A 15952-nucleotide genomic window follows, 5' to 3' on the forward strand; every position below is an offset into this window, starting at 1 on the left:
GCCCAGACCCCACCCCCACCTTTATTTATTTACTTATTTATTTATTTATTTATTAAACAAAAAGTGCAGATTCAAGAAAAATCTCCAACTTGGCTATCTGAGCCTCAGTTTTACAATATGGTTCACTATAATTCATTGTTTAGTGAATAAACCCTATCTGACTTTTAAATTCTTTACAATTCATCTATTTTGGAAAAATATTTAGAATTCACATTAGGGTTTATATACTACTAAGCTATAGATTGCAGTGAATGGAAAAAACAAACTGGAATATTGAGCCACAAATAACTAATCTGGAGAAATTATACAACCTTTTTTTTTTTTTTTTAATTAATAATAATATTTATAATTCATTATTGAGAAATATTTTATACCCATGAAGTCATTTATCTTAACAAAATGAAAAAAAACAAAATTATGTTATAAATGATATCTTCTCCTTAAGTAAAGATACACATTTCCAGATGTGACGACTGTTTTACCAGATCTCTTTAGACACTTTTTAATGTACAGTGAGAGAAAAAAAATATTTTTTTTATTTTATTTTTTTTTGGCAATCTTTATTTTTTTATTTGTCATTTGTGCAGCAGTAATCATGTAACAGTAAAATAAACAACAGTGATTCAAAGTCAACATACTTATAAGTAACAGTAGTAACAAGGATCACTCATCTGACATTGTGTTCTAACAATGGTACAAGCATAATTTTAAACAAGTAGCGATAGTTATTGGAATGACAAGAGCAGTGGTCGAGCAAATCTGGGTCACCGTTTAAGCGTTTCATTAGGTAAAGGCATTTGCCCTTATAAAAAATCATTGCCATAGGGTTCGTCTAATGTAGTATTCATCTACGTGTCTCGAGTGGCCTGGGGTGGAAAACACTCCTAAATGATCATACTCCCCCCGATGTGTCGTTTTGATTGTTGCATGTAAATTGGAGGGGCGCAGGCACAGGATAGCAGTGTTGATGGATATATACAACTTTTTTATAGCCACAGCGTACCTATGCTAGCCTTAAAGAAACGTTCCAAGCACCATAACTACTACAGCGTGCCCTAGCAGTTCTGGTGCCAGTGGAGCCCTTGCACTGTTTTACAGAAAGCTGTCCTATTTTAGCACAATTTGACAACCTAAAGGGAAAGAGGTCTTATGTATATATCAATAGAGATAAAAAAACTTGGTAAGAAAAAAAAAAATCCAAAACACTACCAAGGGGAAGATACAAGCAAATATTGCTCTAAACAAATGGTCATAAGGTCACCATACTGTGGGGCCGAACATCCCCAGCCTCAGATGACAGCCGGTGAGAGGCACCCATTCTGTTCTACTGGGACTGTGGTGATATGGTAGAGGTGCAGGTGTTGGCTGGCTTGTGGACTCTGGGAAACTTCTTATTGAACTTTACGAATAGCCCTCTTACTACTATGTGTTAACCCTATATCCCCTTGATGATGTTTATTTCTCTAATTTAATGATATATTTTTTTCTTCTAATGATTCACACCAGTGGTTCCGAACCCAGTCCTCAAGTACCCCCTAACAGTCCAGGATTTAGGGATTACCCTGTTGTGTCTAAGGTGTTTTTTTAGAAGGGGGGGAAAAAACCACTTTAGACACAACAGGGTAATCCCTAAATCCAGGACTGTTAGTGGGTACTTGAGGACTGGGTTGGGAAAACCTGATATACACCAAAGTCTGGAATATGCCTGTAGACTAGATTTCTTAAGAGTAGACCCATTTTAACAAAACAATAGCTTTGGCACTGTACTCCGGGTAACTTGACTAGTTACCTCCGCTAACATCCCTCTCAGCCAGATTGGAACCTTGTGTGATTGTAGCTCGGATTCCCCCAATAATTAGACAAGACATAGTTCTGGGAGTCATCGAATTTATTCAGGCAAGACACTCTCATACTCCCATGTATAGGCCCATTGATTTTTTTTAGTAATACGGGCAATACAAATGTCAGTCTCAGTATAAACATAGATTATTCTGCAATACCAGCGCTGGCCAGTAGAGGTGGAGAGTGTGTGGAGAGAGGCAGGGATAAGAAGTTATAGCATCTCCCTCCCTGCCACTCTCTACGTTCTGATCCGTGGGGAAGCAGCTCTGCACAGAGAGTCTAGACAGCAGTGCAGAGCTTGCAGAGACAGCTCAGGTAAGTGAGGGGGGGAGGCTGAAGGGAGACATGGGGACACAGACACTAGGGGGCACCGGGAGACATAGGGACACTTGGGAACACTGAGACACTAGGGGACACTAGGAGACCCGGGGACAGTGAGAGACTTGGGGACACTAGGAGACATAGGGACGCTTGGTGACACAGACATTAGGGGGCACTTGGAGACCTGGGGACACAGACACTAGGGGGAACTGTGAGACACTGGGACGGTGAGAGACATGGGGACACTGAGACACTAGGGTCACAGTAGCCCCATATCTCCCAGCCAGTGTCCCTAGTGTATCAGTGTCTCTCAGTGTCCCCATGTCTCCCTGTGTCCATGGTGCCTCTAAGTGTCCCTATGTATCTCCCAGTGTCCCCTAGTCTCTAAGTGTCCCCTAGTGTCCTAGTGACATGGGGACACAGACTCTAAGGGACACTGGGAGACATGGGGATACAAACACTAGAGGACACTGGGCGACACTGGGTGACTGAGACCTGGGAGACATAGGGGCACTCCCAGTGTCCCCATGTCTCCCAGCTAGTGTCCATAGTATCTCAGTGTCCCCATGTCTCCCAGTGTCCCTGGTGTCTGTCTGTGTCCGTAGTGTGCCAGTGTCCCTAGTGTCTGTATTTCCTAGTCTCCCAAGGTCCCATAGTGCCCCAGTGTCCCCATGTCTCCCAGTGTCCCATGTCTCCCAGTGTCTCAGTGTCCCCTAGTATAAAAGAAAAAATCTCAGGCACTCACTGTGATAGATTTAAGCAGGTTTATTGGACACTGCAACGTTTCAACCTGTACACATGTCTTTATCAAGTCTCCATTGTCCCCTATGTATCACAGTATCCCATGTCTCCCAGTGTCCCTAGTGTCTCTCAGTGTCCCTAGCGTCTCAGTGTCCCCTAGTCTCCCAGGTAGGACTCGTTTAGTGTTTTTGGGCGATAAGATTTTGTAGTTTGGCCGCTCTTAATCTTGCCCTGCGTTTGACAACCATGTCCCAGGGCCTGTATTTGGGAGACAAAATGGCCGCCATTCCTTAGAACATTTGCATTTGGTTATGCGAAATTGCAGCTACCCAGGGAAAGCACTTAATTAGTTCATTTGTGGTTAACAAGGGGTGGTTGGTGTTCAGTAAATACATAAAAGGAACATAGACACTGGCGTACATACAGGGGTCACAGCTGCAATGGTGCCCGTCACTCCAGGGGGCCCGGCCACCCTGCGAACCCCTGCGACTGGGTACCCGCCGCCATGTGTTGCAGCCCTGGCCCGCGCGGTAAATTAGCCGGTGCCACACGTGAAGGGCCCATCGGGTGGCCCATGCTGTTAGGGCCACCCGATGGCTATGTATTTTCAGAGGTTAAAGCACTGCAGCGCTTTAACAGCGCGACCGGGCCCCGAGATTACATCAGACACTGGGAGGAAGTGACTGCCCCGGTCACTCCTCCCAGCTATCAGACAGAGCCACGCGTGAGGAAAAGAGAAGGAAGTCACAGTGGGAACTCTGACTCTCATCAGGTTGAGCCACCACTGGACCCCAGGGAACACTGGCGTACATATAGCGGTCGCAGCTGTGACCCGGCACGTCACTCCAGGGGGCCCGGCCGCCCTGCAGACCCCTGCGACCAGGTGCCCGCCATCATCATTTGCGGCCCCGGGCCACATGTTAAGGTGCCCATTGGGTGGATGCCTGTCTATATGTATGTGTGCCTGTCTGTTTGTATGTCTTGTGTGTGTGTGTATGTGTGTGTGTATATGCATGTGTCTTTATATGTATGTGTGTCTTGTGTGTGTGTCTGTGTGCATGTCTGTTTGTATGTATGTATGTATGTATGTGTCTTGTGTGTGTGTCTGCCTGTCTGGTTTTATGTATGTATTTTTATTTTTCTCACTAGTTGTGCACATGCTCGGATCCAAGAAGCTAAGTGGAGCCCAGACAATATTTGTTTGTCTGGTAGCTTGGAGAGGTCTTCATTCAGGCTCTCTGTTTCAATGTGCTGTATTTTTATTCTATTTTATTTTTTGGACTTTTTATTTTAAGTTTCTTTTTTTTTTTCTGTTTTTTTCTGGTTTCTTATCCATCCAGCTTTGAAATTGCATGTGTTTGTTTTTTTTTGTTGTTGTTGTTTTTGCCTCTGCTATATCGAATACATATTCATCTTAACTTACGTCCAGCAAAATGATTTTCTCATCTCTGGAGCTTCAAACATTATTTTGATGTTAGAATGTAAACTACTATATGACTTGCTGTAAATGTGCTGTCAGAAAATCTGCTCCTGTCCAAGCTAATCTCTGCAATGGGTACCTATTTGTTTATTTCATATATAGTAGGTGCATTTTACATAGGCGACACTATAAACCCTGCCTAATGCTTTGGACTCACTACTGTAATTCTGTGCCTTTAACCTACTACACAAAGGCATTGGATCTTGTCATCTCAGTGGTTTATACATTGCATTGTATTTGATACATATTATTCCTGTTTTTCTGATTTTGGTTTCTATTGCCTTCACATTGTTGTATTGCACTATGACACATTCTCAACAAACCTTGAATGATAAAACAAATAAATAATAACTATATTTAAACCAAATCTGTAAAACATTTCAACAAACGTATTTGAACCAAAGTGTGAAATGAATTGTCAAACTTTAGTGAATAATCCTGATATATCCCCCCCCCCCCCCCCCACATCCAAAGATATGTACACTCATACTTTCTGTATATTAAGTGCAGAGTACATGGCTGAATAGCCCTCTATTTTTGTAAAGTCCACTAGCTGGAGAGCCTGCCTGGCATTCCAACCCACTGAGGTCATGGGCACAGAATGGACACTGCCTCCCTATCAGCAGATCCTTCCGCAGGGAACCAACACTCCTCCTCCCCCCCTTCTCCAAGTACTGATCTACCTCTCCATTCCTTGCCTGCCATGCACAACGCACAGGGCACATGCAGGGCTGAGCAAGGGCTATTCTGTAATAAAGCGTTGGAGCTGAAGGGTTCCCTGCTCCAGCCACCCCCCCCCCCCCTCTCTCTCTCTCTCTCTCTCTCTCTCTCTCTCTCTCAGGCCGCCTAACTGCGCGCATTGATCCACTGCCAGCCCTTGCAGTCAGGAAGTGGCTGCTTTGTAGAGGTTGCAAGCTGGGGGTGTGCAGCTTTTCATGCCAATCCTGAGAATCCAGACAGGAAGAGAGGGCTACAGCACTTCCCACCCAGGACAAACTCCCAGAGACTCTATAGCTCCATACCCCTGCTGTGGAACAGAGCAACAGGTAATACTTTGTATCCAATGGAACTTTATGTAGCATGGCAACAGTGTAATAATCTCATATCCCATGATAACTGGGTAATACATAGTGGAATACAGGGCCATCTGCTATCTGTCTACTGGATCCTGTATATACAATCAGAAACATTGTAACCAGGTGAGATAGTCAATAATAGCCCTGTAAGAATGGCACTGTTGAGAATACTGGAGGCATGTTGTGATATTCTATTTGTGGATTAATGTGTAATGTATAATGTAACACAGTGTGGTGTTTGTTTATAATCCTGGACACACTGTAACAAGGTATAATATAGGCAATGTAATCTGTTTAAAATATGAGAAAAATACATAAAGTATAGTGTAGCACAATGTTATACTCTTAACTATTATAAACAAAATATCAATGTGTTACAGTACTTGTTATTATTCTAATTAAGCTGGATTGTGTTTGATTTATAATATTGGAAGTGTAAGACACTGTGAAAGACCATTTACATTATTACAACTGTTTATTACATATCAGTACAAATGCACATTATTATTATTATGATGGCATTCATATAGCGCCAACTTATTCTGCAGCGCTGTACAATATTATACAGGGGGACCTTTTGCATTAATTGAGACAATTACAAAAATGCAACAGGAACAATAGGCAGATGAGGACCCTGTTTAAACTAGTTTACAGTTTAGATGAGATGGGTTTTAAAACCACAACATAAAGAATTGTCATTCTGTGAGTGTAAAACGTTATGATAGTCTGTTTAGAATATTGAAAATCGTGTATCACAGTCTGATGATATGTTTATAATATTGTAAGCCATATAATATTCTTTTGATAATATTAAAACATTGTAACACAGTGTGATATACTGGTTACAGTACTGTATCTGTGTTGTTGATTATTGGATATCAATTATTATTATTGGTTATTATTTATATAGCGTCAGCTTATTCCGCAGCGCTTTATAATAAGATAATTAATATTCTCATAAAGTTGGGAGTGTACTATTTTGTGCATACTATTGTGTATCTGTGGATTTGTAGAACAGTAAACTATGTTATGTGACACATTATAGTATTGTACTAGTGTCCAGCACCATGCCTTACTCTGATGTAGTGAAACTGTAATAGAACACTTCACTGTCACTGTCACACTATATCCCCCCAAGAGATCACCTGGCTGAGAGAGAGAGAGAGAGAGAGAGAGAGAGAGAGAGAGAGAGATAGAGAGTGTTGTGGTGGGGGGGAGTCACAATAGAGTCTAGGGGGGCACAACTCTTGCACAGTGTGTAGGCAGAGTATACTGACTCTATTACTGACTGTATTTCCAGAGGAAGTCCTGGCTCTGTCACTATGTACTTCCAAGGGACCTCTGGCTCCTATACTTGAATGCTGGCTTTATTGTACTTTATTCCCAGGGAAGGTATTGCCTCTGTCCCACTGTACAGCTAGGTGACCGTGTGTCACACTGTACTTATAGGGGGTGCTGGATCCAGTGGGGACTTTTATACTGTATTACCAATGGAGGAGCCGGCTTTGTCACACTGAATAGACAGAATGCACTGGTTTTGGTACACTGTACTTTCAGGCAAGGTACTCTGTCACATTGTATTATAAAGGGGGGGATGGCTCTCACACAATTTACAGGGACAAGTGGTGTTTTTATACTCTATTAACAGGGTAGAGCTGGCTCTGTCAAACTATTTAGGGGAGGGGGGCGGGCACTGATTGTCACACTGGTGTTACAGGGTGGCACCGGCTCTTTTACAATGTGTTTTTAGAGGGGACAAGGCTCTGTGACACTGTATTTAAGGGGAGCATTGACTAAGACTGTTGTTAGAGGGGGAGCAATGGCTCTTTTAAAATATGTTTACTAGGGGGCACTGGCTCTGTCACTTTGTTTACAAGGGGACACTGGCTCTGTATTTAAAACGAAATGTAGCTTGCAATCATGTGTGCTAACCTGATTGGATCATTATGTTTTGAGGGTAACTACCGTCTGAGTAAGCAGTAGATGGAAGGTGTAAGAAGGGTTAGTGGCGCAGGAATCCAGGGGGTTTCTTGGAAATCTGGCAAGGTCTATGCTTGGGCTAAATTAAGAGCTGTGACTGCAGCATGGGGGGAATTTCATTCCAGGTTCTGGCAGGTCAGGCTGTTCTCTGTCTGTGGTCCAAGCAATCAGAAATATCTATGGCTCACATTAATATCCCAAAGATGAGTTGGCCACAGCTGCAGCCCCTGTGAAGGTGACAGCTGGGCACTGAGTTTGCCAGACCCCCTCCTTTTCTTTAAACATGGGGACAGGCACAGATACCCATCCTGCAGTGAACACAGGTGGCAGGAGTTGGATACGTCTTTTATCTGACCCAGGTTGACCCACTCTCTGTACATTAGAAGTTAAGCTAGGCTTCTTGACCAAAATCTTTATAGTTCTCAAGGAGGGAGGAATTGAAAAACATCCATGCAAGTACGTAGGTGTTACAATGGGGTTTGTTCACTAAGAATGACTGGAAGTGAATTAAAATCCAAATTGGAAATTTTTGTTCAAAATAATTGATTTGGGGGAAAAAAATCATGATACTCAGCCATCCTGAAGACTGGCTAAGTATCATGGGAAATGTAGATCATTAAACAAACATCTGGGATGTTTAGGTTTGCAACCACCAGTGTTCACTCTGGCAACCACCAGAGCCAGTTATTTGTTAAACCTGTGTTCTAAATGATACTTTAACATATGCACCTTCTGAATTTAGGGGCACAGCTAGGCATAATCTGGTAGTTACCATTCCCTAAAAATCAAAGTAAAGAGACTCTAGTGTAGTAGGTTTGTAGCTTGAAACTTTATTAATACTAAGAGTGATACTCAAGAAAGTGTTTTTAAAGGGAAGTTAAAGTGCATTTAAATTGTAGATCAAAATGGGCAAACTGAATAAATAGCATACTTAGAGATTTTTTTAAATTTCGGGTATTTTGGTCTTCAATTTAAAATTCACATTTTATTTTTCACTTGAGTGCATAACCCTAGAGCAGGGATAGGCAATCTTCAGCACTCCAGATGTTGTGGACTATATCCCCCATAATGCTCTTACACCCATAATGCTGACAAAGCATCATGGAAGGTGTAGTCCAAAACATCTGGAGTGCCGTAGGTTGCCTATGCCTGCGCCTAGAGTATGAATCATCGACTTGCCTCATGGATCAGGGCTATTGTCAATTTTTAGAGGTGTGTTGTGCGATAAGGATTAACTAGATGTGTACTACGATAAATTAGAACACAAAGCTCATTAAAATCCAGAGATTCCACACTTAACCCCTTAAGGACCAAACTTCTGGAATAAAAGGGAATCATGACATGTCACACACGTCATGTGTCCTTAAGGGGTTAATTATCAAGATAATAAAGCCCTGGTAGGCATATGGCAATTGCCGATTAGCATTCCAAAAAAATACAATGTGCAAAACTAAAGACAATGTGAAAGATGTAGTGCGTAATTATATTGTCTCGCTTTCAAATGGTTATAGTGCTACGTGTACACATATAATCCATTTATTATTGTCCAAAATATCTACATTCAACCCATTTTTTTCCATTGTTATATTAATATATATTTTTATTTAATAATAACATTTAAGTCATTTCATAGGATTTTTTTTAAATGTTATGTTGACTTGTCCCCTATATTGAACAAATTACTTTGTCAGGTCTGAAAACTAAAATGAAATGTAGAAACCCAAGCAGATTTTTATGGATTTACCACCGTCATGGTGCAGAGCCCCTACGGCTTGGCTCCCTGTCAATCAATTTTATAAGCTGCACCTTTTTCTTTCACAGAATATAGTAAGTGAAGGGGGAGAATTATCAAGGTGTTGGTTTGTCAATTTATTTGGCTTTTCTTTTTTGTAGCAATTACATATTTCAGGCCTATTTAAGTCTGTTTCTTCTTTTGTGCCCTAAACATTATGTTTGAATTTACTATTTTTTTTTCATTCTAAATTTGGAAATATTTTGTGAAATGGATATTACTGTGAAATTGTAATTTTAGTACAGAAAGAGCCCACAGGGTTTAAGGCCAATTTTAGAACAATTAAATAAATACAAACTGTTGAGAGACCAACAATAAAAGACTTAATTCACATCACCGAACTATCTCCTCCGTGTTTCTGTTTCTTATTCTCGAGTGCGATTTGTGCCATGATTGTGCCTGGACTGAACTGGATTGTGATGTCATTTGCCGTTTCTTTAATGTAAATTTAAAACAAACTAGAAACATAGAATGTGACAGCAGATAAGAACCATTTGGCCCATTTAGTCTGCCCAATTTTCTGAATACTTTCATTAGTCCCTGGCCTTATCTTATAGTTAGGATAGCCTTATACCTAACCCACGCTTAAACTCCGTCACTGTGTTCACCTCTACCACTTCAGCTGGAAGGCTATTCCATGCATCCACTACCCTCTCAATAAAGTAAACTAGAGCACCAGATGAAAAAAGGTTAACTCAAGTTCTAGGTGATTTTCAATGTTCTATTCGTGGTTCAATTTTCAGGGTAGTGAAGGTTTCCCTTTAAACACAAGTCTGGAAATAGCTGCCTTTCTACTGAAAGGGAAACTTCCTATGGGAGAAGTCAAGCTCTCTCTCAGGATGTGACCCCTCCCTGTCACCTATTGCTAGAGGTATTAATACACTAAGTACACTGTTTTGTCTCTGGTTAAGACAGAATAATCAAAGAGAAACAGTGACAGCAAACAGGGAGCACGTTTCAGTTTTAAGATTATTCACGACAGTTACATGCATAATTACTTTTAAAAAGACTCAACCTTATCCAGTTTAATCTTTCAAGGTACCTATGTTTTTCTAAATCATAAGAAAGAAAAATAGCTTCAAAGAAGTCAAATAATCCTTTTTAAATCCAAGCTGAATCTGTCTGGTTTTCCCGTGCAAGATTCCATTTTTATAACTTTGCGAGGATTATTTACGAACCAGAAAATACGCTGTGAATTTAACACTTCAGAAAAAATTGCAACATTTTATTATTCTTGAATTTTTGCAGTGTTTTCAACTCGCTAGTTTAAGCCTAAAATGTTAAACTCATTGGTCATTTCCTGACAATTCACAGGTTCGTAAATAGCTCTATATAGGATTGTTCACTAAGCATTAAAATGTGAATTTAAAAAATATAAAAATGAACCGCTTAACTAAAGCCAAAATAGGAGAGTTGGGTAAATTCTACTCCTTTGTAATAATCACAGATGGACTATTTTAGCCTGAATTTTGCAATTAAAGGACCACTATAGTGCCAGGAAAACGAGCTCTATAGTGTTAATAGGTCCCCCCCCACCCTCAGGGTCCCCCTCCCGCTGGGCTGAACGGGTTAAACACTTACCTTTCTCCAGCGCCAGGGAACTCTCCTCCCTCTGCCGACATCAGAGCCAAATGCGCAAGAGCCGCGCGCGCATTCAAACAGTACATAGGAAAGCATTACACAGTAGTCTACTGGGCTCGAGCAGTGATTGACGGAACCTTGTCTTGTTACAGAGGGATGGGCCCCATGTGGCAGGGAGCCCCCCTCCCCCACTCTTTTTCCTCGCATCTACTCTACTCTATATATTTCGGCTACTTCTCCTTTTTCCTATCTCTTTGCTCTGGACTTTCACTTTTTTTCAGTCTCATCTTTTTATTTTTTCTCACAACCCTCCCACTGTTTTTTCCATGGGAGGTGGCGTTTCTTTTTTCGCTTCCTTTAGATACGAAGATACGGTTGGATGATCAGTGTAGTCTGTGAGCAAGTTGGGCACTCACGTAGACTGGGATCATGGTCTTGCTGTCATGCAAGTCGTATTCTACAATACCTAACTTTAGACAGCGGGCGCCTTGGGCCTATGTCAAGGATGGGCATGTGATTTCAATATACCTCTATGCAATATGGCCATGCGCAAGGGCTACCTTGTTATTTACTTGCTATTTTATGGGCCTTCTCTCACAGTCAATGTGCTTCTTTCTATATTAATAAGCAACGTAGATAGCAAGACTGCCATTACTTTTCAACACAGAATTTGATTTTGACTATGTATGAAGAGATGCGTGTATTCCAACTCACTGTTAACCAACAGAATAGTTTTTTATGTTTTTACTCTTAAACTTAAAAACCGTGCTGTATTAACCTGAGACATTGTCAAATGCTATAAAATGCACACAGACGCTAGTGTGGCACTGTGTAATTGTTATTGATACGTGCACGACAAAAATAAAGAATTTAAAAAAAAAGGAAAGCATTACATTTAATATGGACATCAGCGTCTTCTCACTGTGATTTTCACAGTGAGAAGCACGGAAGCGCCTCTAGCGGCTGTCCGTGAGACAGCCACTAGAGGCTGGATTAACTCTATTGTAAACATAGCAGTTTCTCTGAAAGCTGCAGGGTTAACACTAGATGGACCTGGCACCCAGACCACGTCATTGAGCTGAAGTGGTCTGGTTGCCTATAGTGGTCCTTTAAGTTTTTAACTTTCCACAATCCACTGGTTAAATCCGTTCTGTTTGCTAGACTTGGAAACTTGCTTTTTTTATGAACTGAAATTTGTCCGAATTTAGGCCGATCAGGAGATCTTTCAAATTCCAGAACTCCAAGCCAAAATGTAACCGAATCGCAAACCAGACAAATTGCAAAGGCTCGTTTTGATACGATTCTGAATTCCGCCCATGGCACCAAAAATAATAAATTAAGTTGGTGGAAAAAATATGAATGATAGCCAAGGGACAGTCACTAGATGTTGATTTTCTTCATAGATCAAGTGGGAAGTATAAAGGGGGAAGAAATTAATAGCAGCCCCCCCCCCCCCCCAAAAAAAATCTATATATTTTAATGGAGTTTGCTTCCTAGTTCATTCTGTGAGATGTTTGTACAAACTATTGGGATTGAGCCAAGGGCATTATGGGATGCATGGGAGGTTCACTGATTAGCATATCTGAAGTTCATACCTTCATGATGTCGTCATGGAGACGTGGGTTCCAGTCTTCAATAATGAATCATATTTTGGTTAAGAGGCTACATAGCAAATTGTGGAATGTATATAATCTTAATCTTGCAAAACCAATGTGCTCGTTCTTGTATGCTAAAAACAAACTAGACTAACAATGTTTTTTTTTATGTATTGTAACTTCATTTTAGGTTTTTTAAATCGAGGATCAGAATTACTAGTAAAAAGGAAGATGATGCTTTAAATGAAAGGCATAGAAGTCTCCCAAGAGGGAAAAAGGGTTATCTTACAAACTTAATTTATTTAAGAAATCATGTTTTTTTTTTATGTTCTGCATATTTAAATTCCTGACACAGTGTAAGTGTATAATCATTGGAATAATTTTAAATTATTTGTAATTGACGTCAAATGGAAGTTAGTTTGTCCTTGTCCTACTTATTATGAAACAGTCTGGTCTCTCACTTTTTGTGTTAAGTGTATTTGTTGTTTTAATACTAATTAATAACGGACACACTGTCTTTTCTAGGGCGATTGATGCATCCTACGTGTGGTTTCTTTACTGGGTTTTTAATGGCTGCTGGATGACTTGGCTGAGCTGTATGTGCTACGGACGATATTGTTGTCCGGGAACATGCCGCTGCCTTTTGGGCTGAAGTTAAAGAGGACTAGGAGATACACCGTGTCCAGTAAGAGCTGCCTTGTGGCACGGATACAGCTGCTGAACAATGAGTTTGTGGAGTTCACGCTCTCCGTTGAGAGTTCGGGGCAGGAGTGCCTGGAAGCTGTGGCACAGAGACTAGAGCTAAGGGAGGTAAGTGTCAATTTGTCCATCCGCTGTAAACCAATACAGCCAGACACGGGGGGCTTTGTTAGGTTATAGGTTTGTTCTGGCTTACATCCCTTTGGTACCTAGTGTTGTAGGTGCAGTGTTAGCGGAAATCAGATACGTGGTTTGGGGTATTCTGATTGGACCGTAGTCATCAACACTTGTTTCACCAACATCCTGTTCCCCAGATACAATGTTTAAATGTAATCCACGCCATCAAGTTTTTTACTAACATGACAAATAATGTTTGTTTGCTCAGATCTGACTATGTCAACCAAAAGCTGTAAGCAAAAGTAGCTCACTGCAGCAATGTAATACATTTGAAAATATTGGACTGTGTACAACAGATAATGATATTAAGTCCAATACGATCTATTTCGTTGTGTCCAAAGTTCTACTTTATACGATATCCAGAAGATGTCAGTGGCATAGAGGATAATCCAATTTTGTAAAAATAGAAGAGTTCTTACTTACAGTTGACAGAGCTTAATCCAGCTCTGGTGTGAATGGCTTGCAGCGGTATTATCCCCGCTTACAGGATATGCGGCAAGTGTCCTCTTCTATGTGGTAACAGGTAACCAAGTTGGAAATAAAAATGGAAACAATAATGGTGCAGTATGTTCCACACATGCGATAAAAGATATAAAATATAATAGATACACTCACATTCGATAGAGCTTCAGCTAGCTCTAGTTTGTGAGGCGTGCAGCGGTATAATCCCTGCTTGTAGGATATGGGATGAGTGATCTTAACACGAATATCAGTAGCTCGGAGAGAAGATAAAACAGCGATAGTGCTCTCAATAAAATCTTAAGTGATAAGATAAAATAATAAAATATACTCACAATATATAGGGCAGACTAACTGCTCTATATAACAGTGTAGGTGGTCTAATCCCCACCTAGGATTCTTTGGAGTATGTTATCCAAGGAGTAAAAATAATAAAAGAAGTATACAATATAAAATATATATAAAAGTCAGGTAATAGTAAAAGATGATGGTTCCGACATAAAAATGACCAAAATCTTTTATTAACAGTATATAAAAAACAGTAAAAATATCCAAACGCGTTTCACCAATATAAGGCTTTATCAATGGATAGCAAACATTTCAACCTGGCTGGTTTGAGTTTATATAAGTATAGAAATGATTTAAAATTGGCGCCAAAATTGTACAACCAATAGTAAAACAGATAATATTTGTACATCCATAACAGCATTTAATGGTAAGAATTTAATAGATATAGCTTGTCTGATGCTTTAAGTATGGTTATATTACAAAAATGAGCGTTATTAATTAAGATTTGACATATTTTCAGCCGGATCACGTGATGCGCGTCATAAGCGCGACGTCACTTCCGGCTGCACGGAATTGTGGGGCATGTAGTTGCAAGATGAACTACATGTGTGTGAAGCCCTGTATTGGGCTGAGAGAGAAAATGAGTGGTTAGGAAACACTTGGGGAGGGACTTAGGAGGTAGAAATAATGGCGGTGGCCATCTTGGATGGGGAATGTACTATAATAAGTGGCCATATTACTGGTGGCATATATAAGCACCTTAATAGATTTTAAAACAATAAAACTGCTAATGCATTTGGAATAAACATATAGTATAATAGTAAAAACAAAATAAGAATCTAGTAATGGTAAAAAAATGGTGTAAAACAAATAAAATGATACAATTAAATAAAATTGAATAAATCAAAGTCTGCATTTAAACCATTAGGGATTTGTAAAATTAAATACAGTTCATTAAATACAGTTTATTGTGGCTAAAACAACATATTTTGCAGTGCTCTCTCAGCCGTCACGTTTTATGTGCAGAGAAACACCTTATGCATAAATAAGTATCACTGTATATCCCCGTTTCCTGATAAGGAACCTCTCCAGGTCTAGGCTGGGGAAAGAGCACTTAACGCATTTGATAATTTCCTTTTTAAAGCTATAATAGGTTTGCTAGTTCAGTCGCAGTTGGACTTCATCTATCATTAAATCTCTTCTTGTACAATTTGTTCAATGTCTGAACACAGTAAATAAACCAGCAAAATTTCAACATATGTTTTATGGATGTGACCTTGAATAGAATCAATGCATTTTTTTTTGGTTTGATATAATGACAGCTTTCCATGAAACGCTGGAATTGTAGGATCCAGAACTCATGAATAGATAATATTCTGGGATTTGCTCAGCGCATCTACTCTGTACAATTCATGTACCTGGTATGCCACAAAGAGATTAATATCCCAAAGGATCCTGGGACCCTTTCATTAATAGTATAGAGGCCAGGCTTGGCCAAGTGTTTTCATGGCACCCATGTCCCTACCTAATGATTCTAGCAAGCGGTCTTAGGTTTTTTATTGTTAATCTGGCTATGCCCAGTTTCCGGCACAGTGCGTGAGTTCAAGCCCTAAAGAATTAACACTGTTATTAGCAGTATTCTTGTCTGCTAGGGGCTTCAATGGGCAACAGGGACTGTAGGGCAATATAGGAAGATTCCTACTTTAAAGGCTTAGTTCTTCCAGATACAGGTATGAACTGCATTCCTAATATGGGTCAGTTTGGGGTCACTGACTAGGTGTTTAAGACCTAAAACATTCCTACCTCTTCTTCAAGTGCTGCAGCAAGGCTGTTCCACCCCCATTTTCAAAGCACTACCTGCTATGTTCGTACTAGACAATCAACATATATTAGTGAAAATTAAATACCATTATTAAATAAG

At 40.2% G+C, this 15952-nt stretch overlaps 1 protein-coding gene across 2 annotated transcripts in view; it reads left to right on the forward strand.

Annotated features, from left to right (window-relative positions):
* Positions 1 to 5237: 5237 nt before the first annotated feature.
* PTPN21 (protein tyrosine phosphatase non-receptor type 21) overlaps positions 5238 to 15952 on the forward strand; it is a 47589-nt gene continuing 36874 nt past the window's right edge. For both annotated transcript variants that reach the window (XM_063439790.1, XM_063439791.1), the window contains exons 1-2: positions 5238 to 5430; positions 12934 to 13218. In XM_063439790.1, the coding sequence (XP_063295860.1) occupies positions 13039 to 13218 (180 nt within the window). In that variant the 5' untranslated portion in view covers positions 5238 to 5430; positions 12934 to 13038. The remainder of the gene's footprint in view (positions 5431 to 12933; positions 13219 to 15952) is intronic.

The sequence above is a fragment of the Pelobates fuscus genome, chromosome 13 (assembly GCF_036172605.1).
Source record: "Pelobates fuscus isolate aPelFus1 chromosome 13, aPelFus1.pri, whole genome shotgun sequence".
In the NCBI taxonomy this organism is placed as follows: Eukaryota; Metazoa; Chordata; class Amphibia; order Anura; family Pelobatidae; genus Pelobates; species Pelobates fuscus.